Source organism: Venturia canescens, chromosome 2 (assembly GCF_019457755.1).
Source record: "Venturia canescens isolate UGA chromosome 2, ASM1945775v1, whole genome shotgun sequence".
Lineage (NCBI taxonomy): Eukaryota > Metazoa > Arthropoda > Insecta > Hymenoptera > Ichneumonidae > Venturia > Venturia canescens.
This window is the reverse complement of record NC_057422.1, coordinates 29622458-29650324: the sequence shown is the minus strand read 5'-3', so window position 1 is coordinate 29650324 and position 27867 is coordinate 29622458. Positions and strand designations below refer to the sequence as shown.

The following is a 27867-nucleotide window of genomic DNA, read 5'->3' as shown; positions in this document are numbered from 1 at the left end:
GGGATTTTGGTGTTATACCATACGATGCAGCAAGAGGAATAATTCAAACTATCTTACGCGGCGCTCATACCATCTTCGTAAAAGGCTGCGAAAAGTCTTTATGGCTGACGAACTTTTTGGATCTGTCAACGGAGATTGTCGATTTGGAGACTTTGGACTGCCCATCGTTGAAAAAACTGCCGAAAAGTCCATCGAAATGCGACCATCACCACCACACCAACGAATCGAAATTTAATTGTGCAACGAAGAATGTAAAATCTTTGCAAAGCTGGTTATACGTATATCATGCATTATGTAATAGAGGGATCTTGGAATAAACAAAACAATTTTTTCATAAATGTGTAATTTTATTTATACAATATTCCTCCTCCTCCTCCTCCTCCTCCTCCTCCTCCTTCAACATACATTTCATCGGTGATTCAGATATATACATTTTTGCGTTGAGAATATTAGAAATCTCTTTGAGAAAATTCAATAGCGTTCCAATCACCACCGAGATATTTCATGTATAGTTGTCCACAATAAGCCGTTTCCAGAAGTTTCTCGAATACCGCTGGATTCTGATCGAATGCCTTGACAACTCGCGGTGGCAGGAATACGGTGAATTCATTCCTGATTTCGGCGACGTATCTTTTTCCCCATTTGGTATTCGCTGTCCTCACGTCCGAGACGCGATATTCTTCGTTGACTTGAAGTTCTTTCAGCTTCTTGGCAGGGAGATACTCTGACTTTGCGATGATATTGTTGATGGCGGAGAACTCCATTATGGATATAGTTTTTTGAGATTTTCTTTAAAGAGCAAGTCTTGACTCAACTTTACGAAGACGTGAAGTGATGCTTTTTTTTCTTTTGGACTCTGCTATTTGTAGTTTTTCCATCTATCCCTACCCCAAAACTGGATCATTCCCTTCCACACGCTTTCAAACAGGTTCAAACGTGATCTATATTGGAATCGATGCAATTTCCTCCAGTGGTCCTTTTTTCTGTACAGGCTCTTTGATTCCGCCGAAGTTAATAACACGTGCATTCTAGACTTGTTCAAACACGTTCACAGCATTTCCTACAATTTCGACGTTGCGGAGCCGGACCGTCAATATGATCGTCCATCGATGATACATTCCAATGTTCAACGCAACGACGTAATAATGCAATCTCACTATCGGATTTGTAATATTCGGGTAAACGATCCCACAGAATATCTGTATATTCACTAAAACATTGTTTAAAGACGGTAGGAGATATAATTTGGAGCTCCTCCGATGTCATTTCACAGGGATTTTTTATGCGTAGAGTCGTATAGATATTCACAAGTCGTTCCATTATGTGACACTTTTCACAATCTCGTCGTTTAGGTCTACAAGAATCAATATGCGTATGTAGCCAGGGTTGATTAAAATGATCGTAGCACAATTGATATGATTGCACTTCACTATCACACTGCAAATACTTGGGTAAACGATTCCATAAAACAGGAATGAATGCACTATAATACTTCAAAAGCAAAGCCTTCGGTAATGATTCAAGTTCATTTGCTGTTAATGCCAATGGATGTTTCGCCGGGTGGATAGCATACATACTTGCACATCTTTCCATCTCGACCTCGACTTCAGTAATGATCCAATTTTGAAAAAAGAAATCTCGTCGAAACTTGTACCACCTCAGGAATACAAAAGATGCAACACAGGACACATAAATTTGTCGAGGGAGGGGCAGGTGCATTTTGAAAAAAGAAATCGCCATCTCAGGAATGTAACACAGGACACATAAATCTGTCATTGAGAGCAAATACTTCCAGTCTGATGCAAACTTTCATTTTTTCTCAGAAAAAAAACAATATATTCCTCTAAGCAAAAATTGGGGGAGGGGCATTTTGAAAAAGAAATCTTGTCGGAACTTGCGCCACAATACAAAATACGTAACACCGGACACATAAATTTGTCATTAGTGTGACATGTAAACATCTTTCGTCACGGAGTCCGATAATTAAGATCATCTTCGGCAAGAGCACTTTAAAAAGAAAATTCCGTTCAATCTGATATACCGGAAACATAAATCAGTCATTGGAGGGTGTAAAAAAATCTTTTGTCTCTTCAAAGTGCCGCCGCACCCCCGCTGTGCGAGAACCTTCCCCCTCCACATACCATGCAGACCCCGCGCCGCAGTCCCCGCGCTCCCCCGTCCCCGCACCCCCCTGAGATCCCGTGGGTTAGGTCTCTCCTAGCTACTCTACTATTGTTGCAGCGCTTCAGGATTCCCAACACAATTCGTTGGTGCTCCACTGGCTTCTTTTTTGATTTTTAGGAAAGTATTTATATAATCTGCAAAAAGACCTCCGCTTCGAGTTAGAGGGTCGTAGCGCGTAATTTCGTACTGCTAAATTTCGTCTACGTGTAATACAGTATAGCCTAGTGAGATCGCTTTCCTCAATTCATCGACAACCCATGTACCGTTGAAAGCACGGTCTTCTGGATTTTCGTGCTCGCAATTCCCATTTGTATCTAAATTCAGACAGCATGATTTACATAAAGCAAATAACAATTTTCCATGAGCTCGAAATGCTAAAACCGGAAAATACAAATCACGAAGGGGTAAAACGGTACACTTGACCAGGCCCTCAACACGCTCTAAAGAATTATTTTGTCCAATGAGAACGCGACACTCCTCACCGACGTACACTTTAGGATGACCTATCGGAAATTTTCCAGTTTTACATACCCATGGATATAATGAACATACATCTACATATTTTATTTTTTCACTTTCTTTTACTTCGTACATATTTACAAAATTTTCCGTTCTTCCTCCAAAAAATGCTTCACGCGGCTCAAGCGGTTCTGAAATCACCATAGGGTGATTTTTCACAAATTCAGCCATTTCATCATTATTTTTCAACATAGCATCATATTCGCATTCCCATATTTCTGTTAGTAAAAATCCCTGCTCTTTAATTCGTGCTGATATCGTAACAGTACGCTCGTATCGCTGATCCATTGTATCATCACAACGCAATCGTTTGTCTCTATTTATACGAAAGCAACGTTTACATCCATGCCAATAACAACCATGGAATTGCAAAACGTGACGAATATTGTTCTCCTCGTAATATTCGTCTACTGGAGGTAAGCCCAGGGGTAAACGCTGCTCTGGTGTGCGACCAGCGTGTGTGGTAATAATACCTTTTTCTCGCTCGAGCCATACGAGCCACGAAACAGCTTTACGAGATTGTTTATCAGCCCATCGATAACCTCCAGAGGGTAATAGTGCAATTTTATCCGTTGGTAGGAAGTTTTTGCGATATACTAATGAACATGCTGATGCTATTGTACAACTTTCAGCAAACGGACGAACTTTACCGCATTGGATAAATAATTTACGAAAAGCTAAGCATGCTCGATGTAGCACTGATACATCATCGCGACAATATCGCAAAAAATTCTCAGCAAAATTAAAAATATATCCAGAGTCACTCGTTTCTTTGTACCATGCCATGAACCGCTTACGTTCCGCAGTAAACATTTTGTCAGGAGAATAAAAGTGCAGAGCTGGTAACGATCCGATATAATTTTGATTTTCTGGAGTGTTGAACAGATTAGGAAATGTACCTTTTGTCACAATATCATCAAATCCGAATGCTTTGGGTAGCGCACTGAGAGACAATGGCAAATAATTCAAACTATCGAGAAAACAGATTTTTCCTACTCTCATGGAAATTATTTTTGTTCCTCTCACTATCAGTGTAGGCATTTGAGTTTTTTGATCTTCAATGAGATAACGGAGTATGAATTGACCGTCAAATCCTCGAGCGTTATGAGCTATGCAAATTATTTTCTCGAATTTTGAATTAATAGCCAGTTTCACAAGATTTCCTACAGGGTCGTCGGGAAATACAAATTCTCTCTGGCCACAAACTTCGCATTCATTTTCTATGATTTCATCGCTTAAACACGAGAGGCAAACACGTTGAGCTACAGAGAGATTTGGTTCATGAACACGAGAAGAATTATCTCCTCGTAAACGTGTATGCTGCTGCGTTTCGAAATCATAGAAAATAAATTGCAACACTAAATTATTTCGTTCCGTTGATTCTTTCCGTTCAAATTATTAAATTTTCAACGGAGCAATATAACAATTACGCGATGTGGGGCGTACGCGTTTGCATGCTTTACAAAACGACACTCCACATTCGTGAGGTGTTTTGCACCAGCTTTTAAAAAGTCCAGAACAAGAGCGACAAATTTTCAACACTTCGCAAACACTAGATTCTTGCTTATTTTTACATCCTCGGACTTTACGAGCTCTAGATTTTTTATGCAACTCGAAACACTGTACTCCAAAAAATGAACGATTGCAGTCATTACACTGGGTGAGTGGCTCACCATTACCCCATTCTACTGATTTACAGCATGAGCATTCTTTGGAGCACCGATGTTCGATCGCACGAGTATATCCGGTGTTGCACAATGAACAAAATCCTCGACTTCCGAGAGCTCCGACTAGATTTAAAATCGGTTGGAAATGACGGGAACGCTCGTAATAAATTATAAACAATGTATGCTTTATTCGACCGAACTCTGAAATAACATTTTCTCTTCCATCAAACAACGCGGGGGTGCGTTTTCCGAACGAAAGAAATTCGTAGACTACGATGGCAACACCCTCACGAATAAAATATTTTTGAAATAATTTTATTTCGCGTAGCCCGCATCCACGAATGGAATTTGGATGTTTGCACTAGTTTTATTGCCTCCGAGCGTTGATATTCTCGTCGAGAATCGCGTATTTTTTGCCAATTTTTATGCAATTCTCCTGTACGCAATTCTCCTCGATCAGCGTAAGCATATGCGGTGACAAGTGATCGAGATAAACATAAATTATCGCGATTATCTATATGTAGAATTGAGCGTTTAGCTACCTCTTCGTGAGAGAGAGAGAGGAGTGCCCCCACGACTGCCGCCCTGAACGCCGCGAACGATACACATTTTTATTTCTAACGAGTCATCAACTATTCTAAACTCACGGGCGCTTTGTGAAATATCGTTGATCAATTTCCAAATATCCTCGAGCCAGAAGTCACGTACAGGTCGAAAAGATAGCCACGCTGCTCCTTGAGAAAATCCTGGAGAATTGATTTCTGGTCCAGCGTAATCGTGAGGCTCGCATGATTCCGTGAGATGAGTCATAACGTCTCGCATCGCTCCCTGAATCCAAGAAAACTGGTCCGCGTTTTCTGGAGGTTTCCTCAGTTTTAATACAATTTCCCGTCCTCGTGTTTTGAAACGGTGAAAGTAGCGTGCCCTTTCGCTTAAAATCTGGAAGCGTTGACCTGGTGGTAGAATATCACCCCATTCTTCTCCTCCGCCGGTTTGGTGAACTAAAAAGATAAGTACTCTCATCATGAGTAATCAAATAAATAGTAAAAACATGAGAAAAACATAGGTGATTACTAACAAAAAATTTTTTTGTTGATCAATCTCTACTCCCACTCATTATCATCAGATGTTTCCAATAGCTCTAGAACCCTCGCAGCGTTGTAAAATCGCCTATCAGCTTCACGTATAAAAGGATCGATATCAAAAAAATCATTCTCCGTGGAAAAATACCCTGTATTTTTTCAATTTCCGTTATATGCATACGATTATGAAAAGAAGCCCGAAATTGATAATTTATTTGAATTTTACGAAAGAGCGTTTTACTTGAATCGGCTTCAGAGATTTCATAGGCATCAGAAAATTGTTCCTCGTCATCCTCCCACTCGATCCTTTCCAGCTCATCATCAGCCTCATTATCATGATCTACATTGTGATCAGATTCATCTCTCTCCTCTTCACTGATCTCTTCATCACTACTGCTACTGCTGCTGCTTTCACTACTGGAATCGGTGATTTCAAAATTCAGATGACGAACTCCCGATGTTCTAGCGAGCCCTGAAGGTCCTGCAACCGCCTGAACCCCTATTTCCTCGTCAGTAGAGTAACTAGGGGAGATCTAACCCACGGGATCTCAGGGGGGGTGCGGGGACGGGGAAGCGCGGGGACCGGCGCGGGGACTGCTACGGGGCAGGGTTCGAGGAGTGTGGAGAGGATGTGTTGCGGGGCAGGATCTGAGGAGTGTGGTGGGTATGTGTTGCGGGGGTGTGTAGAAGTGGATGGTTAAGTGGAGAGAGAGAGAGATGGAAAGATGGGGGTGAATGTCACCGTTTTGGAGGATTCAGGGGAGACTTTTTAAATATCCATCATTAGATCAAATTGTTAATTCATTCCTATTACAACTTACATTTTCTATTATTCTTATTATTATTATTCTTATAAATCTTATAGTTATATGTATTCTTATAATATCCATTCATATTATAAAGAGCCTCCTGCAACAAAAAAAAATCGAAAATTCTTAATTTTTTATTCAATTTATTCAACAAAAAGAAAACGTTAAAGAATGAAAATCACTCACCATCAATTCATGCATACCCTGCACATCCCATCAGCGATAAATAAGGAGAGCGGCCTCCCACAGTTACTACACCACCGGTCATCGAGGCTGTCATAAACCCCTCGCAGGTGTGTGAAGTGCGCAGTCACCACCCCGTAGACTTCAGGGTCGCGGATAAAACAGCCCGCGCACACGAAGTAGTCCCGTTCATCCGCGTAATACGATTGAATACGACAGCTTTGAGACATCGGTGTAATGGTTGCTACCGACTCTAGCTGCCGCATCATCGCTAGATGCGAATTACCTTCATCCACACCAATTTCATAATTGGGTGATGCAACCCGTTCACTATCGGGGAACTCGAAAGGCCCTTCATAAAGCGATAAATCATCCTCCGTTTCATCACTCATTACACAATTCGAGTCCCTTTCTTCATCTGCAATATGAATTTCGTTGTGAACACAATCGCCGTCACTAACTGAAGCTGCACTCGTACTTTCATTAGGTTCAAGATCGATGACTTCAATTTCGCGCTCGTAAACATCCTCATTCGTGAGGTCGATAACTTCAAATGCAAACATTTTTTCTATTTTTTTTTATTTTCGCGAACTTCGAAATAAAACTTCGATGAGTCAGAAGAGACGTAGAGAGCAGAGTGATTTTCCTCGTGAGAAAAATGTCCTTTTAACTCTTCGTAGAAAGAAAGAAAAAGAGGGAGGATTCTGCATACTTTCAACACTTTAACTAATGGCAAGCATTGAATCCCCTCCAACGACTTTCCACCAAAATTAGAAAATGTACAACTGAACTTTTCCAGCAAAAAAAAAACTTCTACTGCTGGGAAAAAAATCTAAGGACCCGCAATGACCTGCGAGTGAGGAATGAAAAGGAGCGGAAGTTTTTTTCAACCATTTCAAACTACCCATGAAATTCATAATCAAATTTATGACATTCGAAGTATGTCGAATATGCGCCATGGTGTAACTAACTAAGATTTACTGACACTGAAAAAAAGTTTTTCGAAAACTTTCTACGGAAATGCCCACCCACGCAACTTTTCTCAAACCAGATTTATCTTGATCACTTAATGGGTTTTTAGGGGGACAAAGTATTAAAAAATATATCATGAAATGATTTGGGGTAGTAGAACGGAAATTCTAATGATGAAAGTGGGGAGGGAAATATTTAAAAGACATTGGAATAAAAAATGGGATCATTTCTGAAGTCGAGGTCGAGATGGAGAGGTGTGCAAGTATGTATGCTATCCACCCGGCGAAACATCCATTGGCATTAACAGCAAATGAACTTGAATCATTACCGAAGGCTTTGCTTTTGAAGTATTATAGTGCATTCATTCCTGTTTTATGAAATCGTTTACCCAAGTATTTGCAGTGGGATAGTGAAGTGCAATCATATCAATTGTGCTACGATCATTTTAATCAACCCTGGCTACATACGCATATTGATTCTTGTAGACCTAAACGTCGAGATTGTGAAAAGTGTCACATAATGGAACGACTTGTGAATATCTATACGATTCTACGCATAAAAAATCCCTGTGAAATGACATCGGAGGAGCTCCAAATTATATCTCCTACCGTCTTTAAACAATGTTTTGGCGAATATACAGATATCCTGTGGGATCGTTTACCAGAATATTACAAATGTGATAGAGCGATTGCATTGTTACGTCGTTGCGTTGAACATTGGAACGTATCGTCGATGAATGATCATATTGACGGTCCTGCTCCTCAACGACGACATTGTTGGAAATGTTGCGAAGGCCCGAACGTGTTTGAACAAGTTTAGAATGCAGGTGTTCAAAACGTGTTCGATCAAGTTTAGAATGCACGTGTTCATAACGTCGGCGGAATCAAAGAGATGACCCGTCTGAGCCTGTACAGGAAAAAGAACCACCGGAGGAGACTGCATCGATCACAATATAGATCACGTTTGAACCTGTTTGAAAACGTGTGGAAATGGATGATTCAGTTTTGGGGTAGGGATAGATGGAAAAACTACAAATAGCAGAGTCCAGAAGAAAAAAGCATCACTTCGCATCTTCATAAAGTTGAGTCAAGACTTGCTCTTTGTGGAAAAATCTCAAAAAACTATATTCATCGTAAAATGGAGTTCGCCGCAATAAACGACATCATCGCAAAGTCCGAATATCTTCCTACTAAGAAGTTGAACGAGCTCGAAGTCGATGGGGAATATCTCGTCTCGGATGTGAGGATCGCAAACACCAAGTGGGGCAAAAGATACGTTGCCGAAATCAGGAATGAATTCAACATATTCCTGCCGCCACGAGTCGTAACGGCATTCGATTAGCATCCTGCTACATTCAAGAAACTCCTGGAAACAGCTCATAACGGGGAACTTTATATGAAGTATCTCGATGGCGATTTGAAGACCATCAAATTTTGTCAAAGAGAAGTTTAATGTTTCTCAACAAATAGAAAAAAATGTAAATAGTATATGTAAATCTTCGATGAAGTGTGAGTAATGTTGAAAGAGGAGGAGGAGGAGGAGGAAGAGTATTATATAAAATATAAAAAAAACACACACACTCATATATGGAAAAAAATGTTTTGTTTATTCAAAAATCCCTCGTTTGCACAATGCATGATATACATATAACCAGCTTTTCAAAGATTTTACATTCATCGTTGCACAATTGAATTTCGATTGGTCGGTATGATGGTCGTATTTCGATGGACTTTTCGGCAGTTTTTTCAACGATGGGCAGTCATAAGTCTCCAAATCGACAATCTCCGTTGACAGATCCAAAAAGTTCGTCAGCCATAAAGACTTTTCGGAGCCTTTTAGGAAGATGGTATGAGCGCCGCGTAAGATAGTTTGAATTATTCCTCTTGCAGCATCGTATGGTATAACGCCAAAATCCCATGACAATCCATGGAAATTACGTTCCAGCCATTTGTTTGTCATTTTATACTTTATCGGCAGAGAATCCCATGCATACGGTGGTGCGAAGAAAAGTGTGAGAGGTTTAGCATTCTTCACGTCCGCACGAATGCTTGAAATTTCTTTGAGTATAAACTCATTGATGGGTCCTTTGAAGCCTTGTAGATCGATGACAAAATCCATGATGACTGTTGACCGAAGAAGTTGATGGTACGGTTTTATACCAATTTTCTCACCCCACCACTCACTGAATTGCATTCAACGATGTGATCGTGTAGAATGAGGCAGTATGCGCATGTTTGTGCTGGAATATTTGTGCTTGTTTCCAATTCGAGGCGCACATCAACAGGTCCAGACTTGAGAGAATCGTTCTGCTTCGAGAAGTCAATCACAATGACAGGTGCAAATTTGAGAAAATCCGCTTTTGTAAGCCATGGTTCGGCCTCCTTATTGTAGTACATCGGTTGAAAGTTTGTATACATATTGTACAGTACTGCATACTGATTTTGTTCTAAATTCAAATTCATATTACCATAAGGATAGCATTGTGAATTCAAGTATAATTTTACATCAGTAACGTTGCAATGATCAAAATTACTCGCATTTTGCCTCTTATTATTCTTTCGTCCTGTTTGGAATGCCAGGATCACATATCGAGGTTTTTCCAGCTGCGTTGATGTCTTGACTGACCACACGTGTTTCGATGTCGCCGGTAACATTGGATATTCATACAATTCCCACGTACGAAAACTCTTTGGAATTGAAGTATCTTTGGCGATGAATTTCAACAGTTGAATTTTCCGTTTATCCGCCACGGTGACGTATGGAACGAGCCATTCAATTTTTCGTAGTGTAATTTTATAATCTTCAGCGGCTGGTTGAACTATTGCATTATCATCGGAACGTGATCTAGTCAAAATCAATTCGTGCTTTGCATTCACCACCATTTTTCGATAATTTTCAGCATATCCCAGCAGCATGCTCAGTAGTATGCATACGTCAAAGTTGCCTGCTGCGTTCACAATCGGTTTCGTCTCATCGACATCGACCCAACCAGTGTTCTCAAGCATTGTACTTATCGCCGACGAATGAGATGTATATCCTTTCATAAGAGATGTGATTCCAACATTCTTATTACGATCGATTTCAACTGCGTTAAGTTCATAACGCACTTCCTCGAATAAATGGCAAAAGGCATTGTTAAAGAAATTCGTTGCAGCTAACGCTGTACCATCCGCCGTTGTCAGTTTGCCGCAAATGTGAATTGAACTTTTACTCGGTAGAATTGATAAATCTTGATGCTGGATTGAAATACGTATTGCAACACTATTGTTGTATGTTGATGATGCGTATGGTTGATGTGCATGAACCTCATAATGTATGATGGTTTCATCAAACATGACAGGTGTCTGGATGTTTACGATTTCTTCCTCCATTGCAGGCAGCAGATGCACAACGAGCAAAGCAGATAATTTCTCACACGCGAACTCCACGAATTTTGAGACCCAAACTCTTCAATAGTAGAAGGTTTTGAGGTGTTAGCTCTTTGAGCGTTAATCGACGACTGCTTTTGCGATCCCATGTTGGCTTATTAATATTGCCAATACGATGATTATAAATTTTGCCCATTGAGATTTTATATGAAGTCTTATGGTGATGACTTCACCGCGGAAATTGATCAAATCTCCGTCTTGATCGACAATACAAAGCTGTATATTGTCAATGTGACGAGTTGTGATTGGTAGATAAATGACGGCCGGTACAGATGGGAAAAATTCGTGAATTGTATGAACTTTTCGCCCGTTGATGTATGCACCAGTGGTTATGTTACACTCGACTCGAATGGCGTTCACTTTGAGAATGGATACGGGTAGATCAGACACATGTCTTTTATTGAGCTCCAATCGACGCGACGTAAAACCCAGCAAAGGTCCAATCGAATTTTTGAATGTAAAATCAATCGATTGATTGCCCTCAATTTCACTGCGTAGCGTATAATTATTCGGCTTAAGCTGAATTTGTATGTTTTTAGATGCCAACTCAGTTTTCAAATATTTTTCAATATCTTCAATTTCATAGCTGCCCGTTGGAATGGTCACCACATGATTTCCAACGTGAAATTCATTGCAACCAATGTCGATATTTGGAATCGAATTAAATGTGAGCAGCTCGACGAGTCCAAGAGTATAATTTTTGTCGGGCGATAGTTCGATGGGTGGAAAAAATTGTGCCTCGAGTATGGAGGATGATCCAGTAATGGTGATCGTCAAACTATCATCCATGATGCTCGCAGATTTAGAACTAAACACGCAGCTCCATAGTCCTCATTTATATAGTGCATAATTGTCTCGTCGATTTAGTTGTCCACACAAAAATTTCAAGCATAAATGCCCGCATATTATTGTATCGTATTCCTGATACTTTTTATAATTGTATTTCACGCTACCAACATTGAAGTATCTCATGAGTTCGGGTGGAGGTGGGAGATTGCCGAAACTATCAAAGTATGTGATTCCTCGGCCAGATTTTTTATATTCAACCCAGTGTGTCCCCGGGCCAACATTTTCATCCAAATTGACGATTGCTGATTCTTGCTTGAGTGGTCCATTTTCAGGTAAAGTGTCACGCATGAAAACGCCACGAAAGTTACGAATTTTCATGGCTCTCGCATACTTTAGCAGATCGATATCGGTGAGTGGTTGATGTGGTAGCGTGATTATACGTTTTTTGTCCCGAGGTAAAGACCCAAACCCTGTTTGTATGGTTTCAGATGTAAACCTTTACCCAAAGCGATAGCCTCGAGTGTTCTGTTGTGACGTTTACTTTCCTCCAATTCCTTTTTAGCCGCTTGAGCAGCATTTACAGCTTTGACTATTGCAGCACTTCCACCAGACAGTGCACCAACGGCGCTAAGGCCGGCAAAGATGGGTACGAGGAAGGGCAATAAACCGCCGTTTTTGCGAGGTATAGGTAGAACCCGAGGCGTGCGTACTTTAACACCTTTAACACTGGCACGCGCACCTTTCAATGCTGACATGACGATTTCACGGGGGTCACCACTACGAATCATGGCTTTCTTCGCAGCACTGATGATCTTTTTCAGGCAAACACTTTTTTTGGTCTTTTTCGTCACTCCTTTCATACCTAGACCAAATTTCTTTTTCGCCTTCATAATGTTTGTCACGGCCCAAGCACTTGCTCTTTCACCAAGACTTGCGTCTTTCGAGGTTACACGTTGCCAGGCTTGTTCAGCCAAAATTTTATCCGCCAGATGTCGTGCTTCCAAGTTTTCACGTTTTTTCGAATATGTGATATCGTGTTCTTTACAAGCAGCGTCCAGCGCGTCTATACCAGGATCACCACGAGCAAGACGTTTGATCAATTTCGTACCAGGTCCACAATATTGATAGCCCGGTAGATGTAGTTCCACGGGGAGATTGTTGATTATACTGTTTACCAAACCTTTACCAGGTTTATCATGTATAATCATCACTCTGCAGTGGTCACAACTCGACTGACTATTCCAACATTATAAAGTTGCATTTATATGATTTTTTCAATCAGTCGCATGCGAGATGAAGTCGAAGAAACAAGTTTCGAGCGGTCAACTCCCCATAATAAATTTCGATGAATTTATTGTTGGAGCGGGTAGTGTGAAGAAGCGTCATGGAAACTTACTACCTAACAGCATTCGAGCCGTATTTTGTGGCCCCTCGAATTGTGAGAAAACGAATGCCTTACTCACGCTCCTAATACATCCAAATGGTTTGAGATTGGAGAATATATATCTATACTCGAAATCGTTGAAGCAGCCAAAATACCGATTGCTTGAGCAAATGCTTAAACCTGTGGAAGGAGTGGAATTTTTTCAATTTAACGAGCATGAACAAGTTGTGGCACCTAGTGAAGCTCGCCCAAACTCCATATTCATCTTTGACGATATAGTGTGTGAGAAACAGGACAACGTGAGAGCATTTTTTTCCATGGGAAGACACGAGATTGTGGATAGTTTTTATCTATGTCAGACGTATACTCGTATTCCGAAACATCTCGTGAGAGACAATGCAAATTTTATAGTGCTATTCAAACAAGATGATATGAACCTCAAACATGTATATAATGATCATGTTAATACGGATATGACTTATGCAAGTTTCAAAAAATGTGTGTCAAGTGTTGGAAATCGGACAAGTATGGATTCATCACGATTGACAAGGACAGTGAATTGAATGCTGGAAGATATAGAAGGGGATTTGATTCTTTCCTCACTGTCGATGATCACGATGATAAATAATTGTTCCCCTCGATTTTACAAGACAGTCTAAAGTCTGACTTACTCATGTCAATATGAAGCGCAAAGAAATTTTAAAGGAGACGGCTGTATTGAGTGAATTTGCCAAGGCGAGTGATGCAATCAGACGAAAACATCGAATGTTAAAAAGTGGACGTGATAGTGCTCAGCAGAAAATGCAAGATGTGTTTACACCGATTGTTGAACCATTAGAAGAACTAGTTTCATATACGAAAAAACCTAAAATTAAGAATGAACGTGTAAATGTTAAAAAGAAGGAAGAGGAAGAGGAGGAGAAGGAGGAAGAGTGTCCAAATTTTAGAAAAAATAGCATGAAGCAAGATATTTCTTTCAGAGATGATATTTGGCATGATGCAATTACTGATGAGAATGTCGGTGTACCCTTAACTAAAAATAGTGATAATGATATTCATGAAGATAATAATGATGATGAGGACGATGATAATTTAGAATCTTCTGGAGATGTTGATAATTTGATACGTGAATATTTGGGTTTACTGCGTAGTAATAATAAAACAAGATTAGATGGCGTGTATGGAGTACGAAATCTGGCTCAAAACAGATTAATGATTGGTGATTCACCAATTCATTTCGAACTCGATCATATAGTGGTTGGAGATGAAAAGTATCCCAAAAGTATTGGCTTGGTGGAACTGTTGTTTAAAAAAGAGCCCGAACTCAAATATGTAACACCAAATGACTTGGAGGAATATCAGAAAATTGTCATCACAACGAATGCTCATAAAAAATTTTATAAACGCACGGGTGCAGTACGTCAGGATAAAAATGATAAATTTAAAAATTATATATCCCAAATGCTCGGTAGCAACGATAAGAAAGGTGGTGCTCTGCCCAAGTATACGGTAGCACGAAAGCATACCTCTGTCGACTATGTGCATTGGGATGATCCGAATGAACTAGTGGATCGTCTTCGTTTGTTGCTCGCATCGCAAGCTGCTGGAAATTCATCACATTCGATTGAAATTATATCGATTATGGAGGAGTTGCGTGAAGCCGAAATCATTTATTAAAGTGTGAGAGCTTGCTTTCATCCACATTCCCAACATGAGCGTCGATGTGTTTGGACGAAAGTTGAGTAGACATGGTGCAGGTCCTCCGGGTAAACCAGGTGCTGGATTCAAAATTACATCGGACGGTCATTAAGACTTGGACCGAAAACGACTGAGCAACGTTGGCGAGCCAGTAAATGCTCGAGATGTTGTAACACTCGGTGCATTCAGTAAACACATTCATTCTATAACTCATAGTGTGACTCATACAACGAATCAAAAGTGCGAATCGAATGTGGCGGCTGCAGAAAAGCTTGTGAGAACCGAGCTCGCCGATCTCCGTGAAAAAATTGATAATATAAAGAGAGAAATCTCAAAACTTCATGGTGATGTGAATTATTTACGAGATCATCTAATGATAAGTCAGTGAAAAGTCCTCCAGACTCTTAACTTCTGCAATTGATGAGGACCGTGGGGGGGGGGGGGGGGGGGGAGAAGAAAAAATGAGTGAAAAGAAGCTTGCGGTGGTTGAAAAACTGCATAAGCCAGCTCGGCGGAATTATCCACGTCTACATGAGGATATACGTGGCCTGGATGAGACTTGGCAAGCTGATCTTGTAGATATGTCTGCATATGCACAACACAACTCCAACCATAAATTTCTCCTCACCGTCATCGATATATTCTCCAAATTCGTCTGAGCCGCACCGTTGAAGAGTAAAAGTGGAAAAGATGTGAGTGCTGCAATGGAGTCGATTCTCAGCAAAGGACGCATACCGAAAAATCTTCACGTCGATCGAGGAAAAGAATTTTATAATACGAACTTTAAGGCTTTGATGAAAAAGTATAACATACACTTGGATTCTACGTTTAGCAACTTGAAAGCATCAATTTGTGAGCGCTTCAATCGTACACTTAAGAATAAAATGTGGATTCAATTTAGTTTTCGCGGAAACTGGAAATGGATCGATATTCTCGATACATTAATTATAAAATATAATGATACATTACATAGTACGATAAAAATGAAACCGAAAGATGTGAATACTACGAATGAAAAACGACTGTTGCGTAACGTATACAATAGATCCGAAGTTGGAAACCAAGCAAAATTTAAAATCGGTGATAAAGTGCGCATAAGTAAATTTAAGAATGTATTCGAAAAAGGTTATACACCAAACTGGACAACGGAAATATTTACAATATATCGAGTTAGAAAAACTAATCCAGTTACTTATAATATAAAAGATCATCAAGATGAGCCGATTGCCGGTGGTTTCTACGAGCAAGAGCTGCTTCGAGCGAAAAATCCCGACATATATCTCTTTGAAAAAGTGTTGAAGAAGCGTGGCAGTCAGTTGTTTGTAAAATGGCTAGGTTTCGACAATACACACAATAGTTGAATAAGCAAGGATGATCTATGAATAAAGAAAATGGACAAGGAAACGTTTCGACTCTGTTTTTTTTTTTTTTTTATGACCACTCCCTATACATGCAGCGGAGCTTGAAACATAGCAGGTATAAGAAAAAAGGACACATTGAGCTTGGTCGGAGATTTTTTTTTTTTTATTTCACTTCCAATGTACAAACTCTCTCTCGCTCTCACCCACTCATACTTATTTACATCGCTTTCAAAGACATTACGGTATGTCACGGTGACCCCATGGCAAAGTATTCATTGCGCCAGGAATAATGTACCGCTTATCGTCATACGGACTTAGAGCTATTTTTGTTTCCTTAATAGTATGTACATTGTGTAATGTGGACCTTATCGAAGATTGAGTGCACTTCATTTCAATTTCCTCATTTAAACATTTAGTGTAGTCGTCAAAAGTTATAGTTCGCGCTACAACATTACCATTAACACCCTTTGCTTTTTTTACATCATTCTTACCTACAACTCGTGTTGCATACATTTTTGACCTAAGTCCGACGAATTCGGTCATAATAGCCTCGTTATTCTCATCTTTTATGAGACCGGGTACTTTTTTATTAACTAGCGGTATACCGTATTTATTATCTATAGGGTAGTCACTTGTATCGTATTTTTTTTTTTTTTTTTTTTTTTTTTACCAAGGAGTTGCGGAAATCCTTTTTACGGATTCCATGTAGTCTTACGGACTACATGGGTATGTGGGACTCCCAAAAAAACAGGCCTACCCACTAAAACCGCCACCTCCTTGTTGTCCTTCCCCCCAGCCAGGGACTATGTTGATATTACTTCTGACTGGGGGTTCTGTCTGTGTTCGTTCGTCCGTTCTGTCCCACCGTTATCGTAATGTCGCGTCACTCCGTCTACTCAGTCATCCGTCAAGCAGCCGTCCGCGTTCTTACGTCGCAGTATCGTTTCCGTGTAGGTGGCGACTAAGCGCCACCATTTGGGTTCGTGCAGCATTACCCCGACGATATTCTCCGGGGTAATACTGCCAACTGTTATTTCCAGTTCTTGTCTCTGTCTCGTCCAGCGGTCACACACGAAAAACGCGTGTTCCGCGTCGTCTCGTTCATGTCCACAGTACTTACAGTCAGGTGTCCGTACTCTGTTCATTCTGTGGAGGTACCGTCGGAAGTAACCGTGCCCCGTCAAGAGCTTGGTAACGTAAAAATTCACGTCCCCGAACTTCCTTCCGAGCCACGGCCTCAGGTCCCGTATAAGTCGTCTCGTCCAGTTACCATCGTTTCCGTTTGTCCACCGTCCTTGCCAAGTGTCTATCGTCCTTTCGCGCTCGGCAATTGCCGCGTTCTTCCGTCCTATGTCCGCACTGCTCCCGTAGACCCGCTTACGCTCAAACGCAAGGAGATCCACGGGAATTACGCCCGCCACCACCAGAACAGCTTGTGCAGAGACTGTCCGGTAGGAGCAAGCGATTCGCAGCGCTCCTTGTCGCTGTACCATCGTCATCGTTTTGCAGTACTTCTTTGTCTGCAGGGAGTCTGCCCAGATCTCCGCACCGTACAGGAGGATCGAGTGAGCTGTCGCCATTAACAGTCGCCGTTTCCCCGGTCTCGGTCCCGTCGTGTTGGCCATCAGGCGGCTCAAGGATGCTATCCTCTCTGCCGCCCTCTGGGCCGTCTTCTGTATGTGAGGCCAGAAGGTCATCTTCGTATCAAGGGTTACCCCAAGGTACTTGACTTCCCCCTTGGTCTCCGTCTCGTGTGCCCCCACTCTCATGGGCAGTATCGTCTGTATGCGTCTTCTCGTAAGGAGCGTCAGTTCCGTCTTTTCCGTTGCGAGTTGCAGTCCGTGGTCTGTCATCCAACGTCCAACTCGTCTCATGGTCTGGTTCAACTTCAGCTGTGCTAGTTCCGGAGAGCGCTCTGTAATCACCGCCGCTACGTCATCAGCGTAGGCGACGAGGATCACTCCGAGCGGCATCTCCAGCCGAAGCAAGCTGTCGTATAAGCCATTCCAGAAGTCAGGTCCCAGTATCGACCCCTGGGCAACCCCAGCGGTGACCTGTCTGCGCTGGGGTTGCCCAGGCACGTGTTGTACAGGTCGAGAAGTATCTCCGGCCGTAGGCGAGCCACGAGCCGGAGGATCTCAGCCGGTACTCCGTCTGGTCCCGGCGCCTTACCACTCTTCATCGCCTTCGTTGCTCTGGTGAGCTCCTCAGCGACAAAGACGGGGGGCGCCGGCGCGTCAGCGTCGTCCGTCACGTTCGTCCGTATCGGGTGCGTCGGAAACAATCCGTCAACAATCCGTCCTGCTGTTTCGGCGTCTTTGAGTTCTGGTGGAACTCGGGCCCCTAGTTTGCCGGTCACAATCTTGTAACCGGTTTCCCAGGGATCCTCGTTCACCTCCTCGCAGAGCTTCCTCCAGCATCGCGTCTTGCTGTCCCGTATTGCCTTCGTCAGCGTCTTCCGTGCTGTTTTGTATATGGCCTGGAGGTTTTCCCTTTCGGGTCCGCCCCCAGCCCTCGTCACTCGTCGCCGATTTGCCAGGCAAATCCTGCGCAATTCGGCGATCTCGTCCGTCCACCAGTATTGTGGTCGTCTTTTCTGTGTCTGTCGTCGTTTCGGCATTGTGCTGTTGCACAAGCCGCCTATTAGTTTGGCCGTCTCGTCTGTTAGTCTCTCCGCCCTTTGCCGGCCAGTCAGCTCGGGGGGAATTTTCGTCATCGGAGCTGGTGCTGCCATCAACTCCTCAGAAAATTTTCGTCCGTCCAGTCTGTCAAGGTTCCACCGCGGGGGTTGGTGGGCTCTCGTTCGTCTCGTTTCTGTCCGTCCTGCCACTTCGAAGGTGATGTACTGGTGATCGCTGGCTGTATAGTCCTCGATCACCCGCCACCCCCTCAGTCGTGACAGGATACCGTCCGACGTCAGCGTCACGTCCGGGATGGAGTCTCCAAACCCTGGTCGTCTGTACGTCGGCGTGTTTCCCGTATTTACCACTGCTAGGTCCACTCTTGCGGCCATCTCCAGCAGTAGTCGTCCGCGTCGATTCGTTTCCGTCATTCCCCACTCGATCGCCCTCGCGTTGAAGTCCCCCGCGACGATGACATCCCCGGGCAGGTCCCTGATACCGTCTTGTATCGTATTTACTAAGATTATTCTTCATATCATTATATACATCGTCACACTCAATATGATAGATTAAACTATCAGTGTCAGTGTATAAGATTTTACATTTGTTCTGATATAACGGGGACATGAATTCATGATGGAATTCATACGAACATGTTTTTGATATATCTAGAATAGACATTCCAACATATATTGGCTTATTAAACTTGACCTGCAAGTTCCGAAGTTCTACAGCAATTAAATTTTCAGCGAAAATACTACGACTATGAAAGTTGGGTTTCGCAATCATGGCTTCAGCACCATATCTTCCTGCCCATTCCGTTAAAAGTTTCACTTGTACATGACTTCGAACATCCTCCATAGTTTTCCCAAAAACCGCATTGTTCATCAATTTGAAGAGATTTTTTTCAACCCATTCTTTGCATTTGTTCGGAATTGGGTATTCAGGTCGATATATTTCTGAAGCCAAATGGACCTCAAGCAGATAACCATGTGTACCATTCAATGGAATTGATTCGACATCGAAATTTTCAACATTTTCAATAAATTCGAACTGATCGTAGGGCAATGCTTGGCTCATTGCCCATCCATATAAATTATTAACGTCATAATACATTAAATACGTAGACGGTTCCGACGGATCATAAGATGGCATGTATTTATTATTGGCGCGGGCATATCTACCACTGCATTGGCTTAGACCTCCACGAATGCCTCTTTCCATAAATAAGACCATGTCAATATCTGTGAGCAATTCGAATCTGATCTTTGTGTATCGCATCATTGCATCCCAGGTGTATCCAGGAAGTGTATAATAATATGCGGGATCGAGACCGTAACTTTTCAAACAGGTGTTACGAAAATTTTCATAAATGTCAGCTAGCAATAAAACATCGGTTTTTAAATATAAATCACTGTATTCTCCAAGTGTTTGAGTGGAAAATCGCTCCCAAACGGTCAAAGCATGAGCGTACTCATTTTCCGATACCATTGAATCGGTTAAAGAACTATAGAATGATGCTCGCGGTGGAAGTGCCGTTTCCTCCAGTCTGTCAAAGCTATCGACGTACTCGTATGGGAATACACCTTTTCGCGTTAACAGATTGAAATTATCGGGGTCTCGGAATTCAGATTTTAAAACCGTGAGTTGATCAGGAGTCAAGAAAGATGCTAATTTATCAAGACTTGTGTTCAGAAATCTATATGAATCAATGAAACGCAACTTAATATTTTTTCTATGATCTTTCGAAGTTATAACGGTTTTCGAAAAAGAAATATACTTTTCTTTCGTTATAGGTAGTAAATCAGTTTTCCCCTTGAACGCCGTAGCTACTTCTTTGATGATAAAATGAGCATCGTAGCCCGACAAATTATGGAAAACTATGAGGATGAAGAAAGACTCTTGATATTTTAAATTACAGTCCTGATGCGCTGGACCTCTGAATTTGCCTGTTAAATGACAATGATCGCGTACTCGAATATCACCCTGTACGAATGGTTTCTCACAGATATGACATTCCGTATTTTCTCGGAATTTTCGCCACTCTTGCGGAGTCAATTTTTTCATCGGAATGATGGTATATAAAATGGTAGCTACTTGTTTTGCCAATTGTTCTAGTCTACGTATGAACCATTGAACGCAGTCCTCGCCCCGATGTGTGTGGTACCCCGACAATGATTCGTCATAGGAGCAGTTCACGTAGTATCCTACGCTGAAGACTTGGTCATGTTGATATTTATTGCGGTCCATATCTTCAGCCGTGGTTTTTTTTCAAAATGCACTCGAGGTCGGCATACACGATAAACGGTAGAAGCTCCTTTCGATTCACGTTCTTAAATTCCAACCATTTGTCATGTGCATTAGGCAGCAGAATCGCGCAATCGTTCATCTCGCCACAATCCACCTCATGTGATTGGAGCTTCTCATGAGATGAAAAATAATGAAGGCATCTATGAAAGTGCAGAAAAAAACATTTTTTTGATTACTCACAAATTTTTATTATATTTTAAAAATCGTATATATATAGTGGTATACCGATATCACTTACCGATCACAGATGTATTTTCGACCGTTGTGAGCATTCAGCTGCTTGCTCACTAACTGGGATAGATTTTTAATCCATGCGAAATGTCCCATGTTTACATCCCTCGCATCTTCTATGTATAGTAAATTGATGTGTCTCTCCTTTTTTTGTTTGCTCAAGCGAATGGGTTGAACCACATCATTTGGTGCACTATATATATTTATTGAGAGGTTGTTGAGATTCTCAAATTTTTTCATTTGATTTAAATTCATGGGGAAATTGATACCCGCAAGATTTAAGACCGTTGAGTAATGTGGATACGATGATGGGCGCTCGCTATATTTTGCAGCTGGGTAGAGTGCAGCAACCACCGCCCAGCCGAAACACGCGTTATCATTGGATTTCACATTGATTACAGCTCTCTTCGATATAACATTTTTTGATAATGTTATATGACAACCCGCACGCATAGAATTATACTTATTTATATTAAGAGTTAAATTTAAAATTGAACTTAATGTCCAACCGCTCTCACTCTCTTGAAATTCGTCGAGTGATTTTAACGTCGATTCAACCACTTTCTTTTGGTACCAATCACTTATATCACACGTTTCAAATAGTTCAACAGTCTTCGTAATAATACTTTTATTTGCACGCCTGCCATTCACAGTAAACTCGCCATTGAACTCAGTATTTACTTTTATGCTATTATGTTTAGAAATATTGTCCATCACTTGCAATGCTACCAAGTCGTATGAATCTTGTAGAAATTTTCGCGGATCGATGTAATTTTTATTAATCACAGCACCGGTTAGCACGCGATTTTCGAACGCTGGGTCGATTTCACACCATATCAAGTTACGATCATTCAATCCATCACCCGTGTGAATGAATTGTGAACGCGTTGTTGATTTCAAAGTTTCTAAACGTATAATTCGCGCAATTAATGAACGTTGTGACGCTATGTTTAATCGAGCACGTTTGGAGGAATTTTCACCACTCAACGATGCGATAAACACATCGCACTATTCTTCCCACGCAATATATTCTTCCACCGATTGTAACGAAGCCGCACGATTACTTAAAAACTTTTCCATATCATCATCATTGAAATTTGCCATGGTGATGAGGAGAATACGAAACTAAACTTCGATGTGGTCTCAAAGAAAACTCGATCCCGAATGTCTCGATTTTTGAAATCATCTCGACGAGGAAAAAAAACGTGGAGACATCTTTTGCGGAAACAATGGGTCAATCATGAACAAGCAGGTGCATGCACTTCGGACGATTATAGCGTGAAAGTCGGTCCCTAACTCAAAGACATCTTCATTCCTTTAACGTCTCGTTATACCTCCACGAATCGGCATCTTTCTTTTAAACTATTCTTTTACCTAGTATGGTGTAAGAACGGAATATACGAAGATGAACATCTATTAGTAGATTCGACATGATAATATCAGTAACCAAACTAGGGAAAAATTGTGGGTGGGCGGCTATTCGGGGAAAAAATCTAGGAGACATATTTTTCGGAAACAATGTAGTGTAAGTGTAGGTAAACCATACCATGAAAGAAAGTCGGTTGCCGAAAGACTTAATTAAAAAGGTCATGGATGACGATTGCATTTCTTTCCAAAGTTTCACAAAAAAAACCAGAGGACATCTTTTTGAGAACAATGGATCAATTCTGGGATGCAGGTGCTAGTATTTTTGGAACCCTGTAAACGTAGAAGTCGGTTTCCCCCCCCTTTTTTTCATCAAAGACGTAAATTTAATTAGGAAAGGTTCTTGCAATGACCAAAACAAATCTTTCGTTTCAGAGGTCATAAATCCTATACTTTATTACTACCGCACAGGTTGCTGCTGTTTCTTAGGGTTGAAGACATGAGTGGCTTCCTCCGATAGCCATTTCATGAAATTCTGCTTTGAGAAAAACCTGTGTGAAAGTTCATGTAAAAAAACCACACTGTTCAAAAGACTTTTGCTAAAAGTTATAAATTTTATTGTCTCACTCCCTCTCTCACACTCTCCACTTGTCCATCACCCCCTCCTCCCTCTCCACGTCGCATCCAGCCTCTTCCTCTCTCTCTCTGACCATCCCCTCCACAACGGTCTCCCCTCCATACCCTGCCCCGCAACAGACCCCGCGCCGGTCCCCGCGCTTCCCCGTCCCCGCACCCCCCCTGAGATCCCATGGGTTAGATCTCCCCTAGTTACTCTACTCTCGTCGATTCGATACGATGAACCCGTTATCTTGATTTCCCAGGGCTTTATCACTACCGGGGCTCGCGTATCGATCCAGCAATCGATTTTTGGATGACCTTCGGCTTTAGGAGTATCATCTATGTCGTGATCGTCGGAATCTGTGCGTCCTTCTTCATTGAAATCGTAACGCTCCTCTTCGTTACACAATTCTTGGTATCGTCGCACTGTTACACACAATGATTTTATGAGAAATTGAGTGAGAATTTAAATCACATACACTCTCACTCACTTTCACACTCTCACTTACTCGCTTACTTCACACTTGTACTCGCTTACTCACACCTGCATTCATAAACTGTTTGACACTTACCCCGTTCGTCAAATATCCCTGCTAACTCAGGATCATCACTCCATCCTCGGCGATGTATCACCCTGACAAGTGAATCAATCAGAGGAGTAGCGTGAAAATATCCCGTCCTCCAGCCGTAGATAATATCACATTTCGATAAATCTAATAAAGCACCACGAATTTTTCGAAGCACTACACCTGAAGGTAAATGATACATCATTTCCTTCTGTTTAGCATCCGTCCATCTTGAAGCTAAACGCGGAACACGACGCACCAAAAACTTGAATAATTCACCCAATAAATATCGCGGAATAACTCGAGACATTTTAATCCCCTAGGTGGCATTGAGGCCATTTGGCGTCATAATTTTTCCTGGCCCAAAGTGTCGATGACGCCTCCGATGGCGTCATCGATTATTTCGAGATTGGCTCAATCGATTTCTACGAAAATTGGTACCCCCGGGTTTTCAAGGTTGCTGATTACGAATCTGCACTCAAAATGCAAAATTTCAAAATGGCGGATCCAAAATGTCCGACCGAAATGCAAAAATTGATTTGAATCGAATGGAACTTTGTACTCGCGGGTTTTCGAGGTCGCTGATTACGAAACTGCACTCAAAATACATAAACTCAAAATGGCGGATCCAAAATAGCGGACTAAAATGCAAAAACTGATTTGAATCGTATGAAGCTTTGTGCTTGAGGTATTCGAGGTCGCTCATTACAAATCAGCTCTCATGTGCAAAAAATTCAAATGTTGAATTGCGTTTGGTGCATCCCAAATAACGGACCTCAATACAGAAATGTGTTCGCAGTATACATAAATTAAAATTTTTTATAGTAATATTCATACTGAGTACTGAAACTCTAATACCCAACAAATGTGAACAAACATTCATTCCAATCATTTCAATCATTCCAATCGTTTCATTCCAATCATTCAACGTTTTGAATTCGCGAGCGCCAAACTCAATCCAACATTTATATTTTTTGCGTTTCGAGCTTAGATTCATAATCACTGACCTTGAAAACCGCCAAGTATTAATTTTTATCTAATTCAAAACGGTTTTTGCATTTCGGTCGGCCATTTTGGATCCGCCATTTCGAATTTGTGCATTTTGACTACAGATTCGTAATCAGCGACCTCGGATACCTCGAGTACAAAGCTTCATACGATTCAAATCAGTTTTTGCAGTTCGGTCCGCCATTTTGGATCCGCCATTTTGAATTTGTGTATTTTGAGTGCAGATTCGTAATCAGCGATCTCAAAAACCTCCGGCTACTAATTTTCGTGAAAATCTGAAATTTTTTTTTTCGGCATTTTGGGCACTTGACGTGGAAAATGTCTTGCCACCTAAGGGGTTAATCGGACGAACTCTTTGAATGTCAGAAATCGAATGAAAGATTTTCAAAGAAGTTCTTCGATATTTGAATAGATTGAAAAATTCCACTTGTTGCATCTCGAAATGATACCAACGAGGTATAGGAAAAAGAGGGGGTAGAATAAAAAATAATTCACAGGGGTTCATATTCACCGAAGAACGTTACATGGATATGACTATAAAATGTTGATCGAGTTCCGATCACACGGATCGAAGTTAAATCGAAATACAAAAAGTAGAATGATTTTCCATCACACTCCCACATTCTATCGAGTCTAATGCTGAGTAGAACGGATGTGAAGGATCAAGTTCGATTATCAAGGTTGTCCGGTATGATCGGAGATTCTGCATATTTCACCAAAAAACGTGGCGAACTGTTAACCAGATATTTTTACTTTCATTTTTTTCTCTCTCGAGGAAAATAACGTCGACGCTGCATTTTTGCACGAGTGCTCGAAAACTTCGGGAGACTTCTGTCTCAAGATGCGAGCATGTGAGTAGGTGTGAGAATGTGTATATGTGAATATATGTATATATTGCCGCAAAAACGGAGGCGGCGTTTGACTTCGAAAAATAATGAAAAATATCATTTTTTTATCCAATCACGATGTGATTGAGACGGTGAGAAGTGGGGGAAAATATATAAATCGGAATTTTTTTCCGATCTGCTATCATTATTTCAAGTGTCTGCAAACCTGACGCATCAAAGAAATGGAGTATACCAGAACAATGACGGAGGTGCAACGAGTTTCATCATCGTCATCTCAGCTCGTGATGGGAGTTGTTTACGGGATGAATAATTCGTTCGGGAAAATAATTGCATTAGGTTTTGAGCTTTCTCCTAAAACCGGAATTCTTACACCAATCATCAAATTGTTGACAAATTCTTTCATCGGAGTAACTCTCAATATCGAGGGATGGCAAAGTTTTAAATCGGACTACGATCGAATTTCGCATTATTTTGGAGGGCCACGCTGGGACGCTGAAAGAATGCTTGGAACAAAAATCGTTCATGGTGTTACGTCCTAGCATTACGCTAAACGCCCCTCACTTTTTCTCTTCAACTCAAACGCTATCACGAGTATATTTCTAACCTTTATCATCATTTGTCGATACATAGTTCGTATCTAAGAATATATATAAACACAGAGCGTATCCAGACCATCCATAACAAATACATGCTGCGAGACACTCGGCGCTCGCACATATTTTTTTCCTCAACTGTCCATTCTTTAAACACTCACAACGCGTGCCCTAGACTCTCCCCGACGTTCCGGCGCCATAAATAATCCTATAAGACGAGCACGGAAAACCAGAAATAAACACTCCAAGACCGATTTCCTATCCTTGAATTTATTATCAATGCAGCATTTCCTAAATCCACACAAAATTCCAGAGATGCGTTCCGAAACTCGCGTTTCCCACGAGTCCCGAAAACAGATGCTCTTATCTCAAGTGCAACACGTGCACATCTCAGAACTCCGCTCAACACACTTTCCCTAATTCTACGAAATCTCGAGCGACTTTTCCTCCAATCATATCTCCGGAAAAGTCTCCCCCATATTCAAATCCAATCATCAAATCAGACGATACTTTTTACCCAATCCAAACTAAAAAACCACAGAGAACAAACCCCCTCTACAGCATCCTACCCCCAAAAAAACACATCCTCCTCTCGAACTCTAACTAGGCTAAGAAACTTAGTTGTTAGTCAGTTAGCAGCGAACCTCGAAACAATTAAGATCGGAGAACTCTCCCTCTCTAATCCAAATCACTTGGGAGAACTCTGTCATAATCGCTAACTCAAAAGTACATAGAAAAACATTTCAATTTCAAAGTGTAAATAAGTGTAATAGTCAATCAATAAATTCATCAATATATTTTGTAGTGAACAAAATATCATCGCATACACTTATTTCGCGAAGCCTTCGACACCGCTCAACAATTGGAAAATCCTTCGAATTCGCGGGCACAACCTCAATAAAAAGGTCACGTATACCTGAAAATATAGTATATGTTCTCGGGCCTCGCACAAGTCCCAAAGAAGACTCACTGGCAGAGGTACTCAACGTACACTCTGCTTCTCTAAATCGGCGACTGTGCGCCCTCAACTAATCCTCCCTCCTGGGACGTAACAATGGATCGCATTGCACCGTTTTTACCTCCTGCTTTCAACAATCAGCAGTCTGCTTCAGCAACGCAAGTATACCAGCAATTGGAGAGGTTCCTACCGGAGTTCGACAGTGCAATATTATCCTACAGGGATCGACCTTCAAGAAGTTGAAAGAAGTCAGCAAGTGCATCGACGCTCATGTACAAAAACTTGAACGTGAGAGTGCAGCAGTAAATATGTGTGTGACCATCATAATCTCCACCACCCATGATCTCCACATTGCAGGCGGCGGGCAGCAGGATGTAATGCGAATCCTAGAAACAGAAGACTACTTGGGAAAAATAATGAAAGAAACTCGGGAAAAAATGGGTGAACAATACCCTAATTTCGTTCGAAATTCGATGGAAGCAGTGATTTCTGAAATCACAACACTGTTCCGATTTGAAATTTGTCAACTCGTAACAGTCTACCACGGAAAATCTCTTTGAATTTCTTGGAAATAATTTTTAGTTGTAAGATTTCATCAATAAGCGGCTGAAAATAAAAATACTAGCATAACTTTACATATAAATTTTTTCATCGTTACGCGTATAAACGGGTA

At 41.4% G+C, this 27867-nt stretch overlaps 2 protein-coding genes across 6 annotated transcripts in view; both read right to left on the bottom strand.

Moving 5' to 3' along the window:
* LOC122406617 (solute carrier family 23 member 2) overlaps nt 1-27867 on the bottom strand; it is a 1354473-nt gene that overhangs the window by 714509 nt on the left and 612097 nt on the right. The window lies entirely within an intron of this gene.
* On the bottom strand, nt 16204-19563 carry LOC122406623 (uncharacterized). Its single transcript, XM_043412181.1, has 2 exons — nt 19212-19563; nt 16204-16719 (listed from the first exon to the last, which is right to left on the bottom strand). The coding sequence occupies exons 1-2, from the start codon at nt 19556-19558 to the stop codon at nt 16314-16316; spliced, it is 753 nt and encodes a 250-aa protein (XP_043268116.1). The 5' UTR covers nt 19559-19563; the 3' UTR covers nt 16204-16313.

Bases quoted from the DNA above. Each gene is read 5' to 3' on its own strand.
- LOC122406623 (XM_043412181.1), bottom strand. From the start codon at position 19,558: ATGGAGGATGTTCGAAGTCATGTACAAGTGAAACTTTTAACGGAATGG. The intron at 16,720-19,211 runs ATACGATACAAG...AAAAAAAAAAAA, and splicing joins ATGAAGAATAATCTTAGTAA to ATACGATACAAGTGACTACC.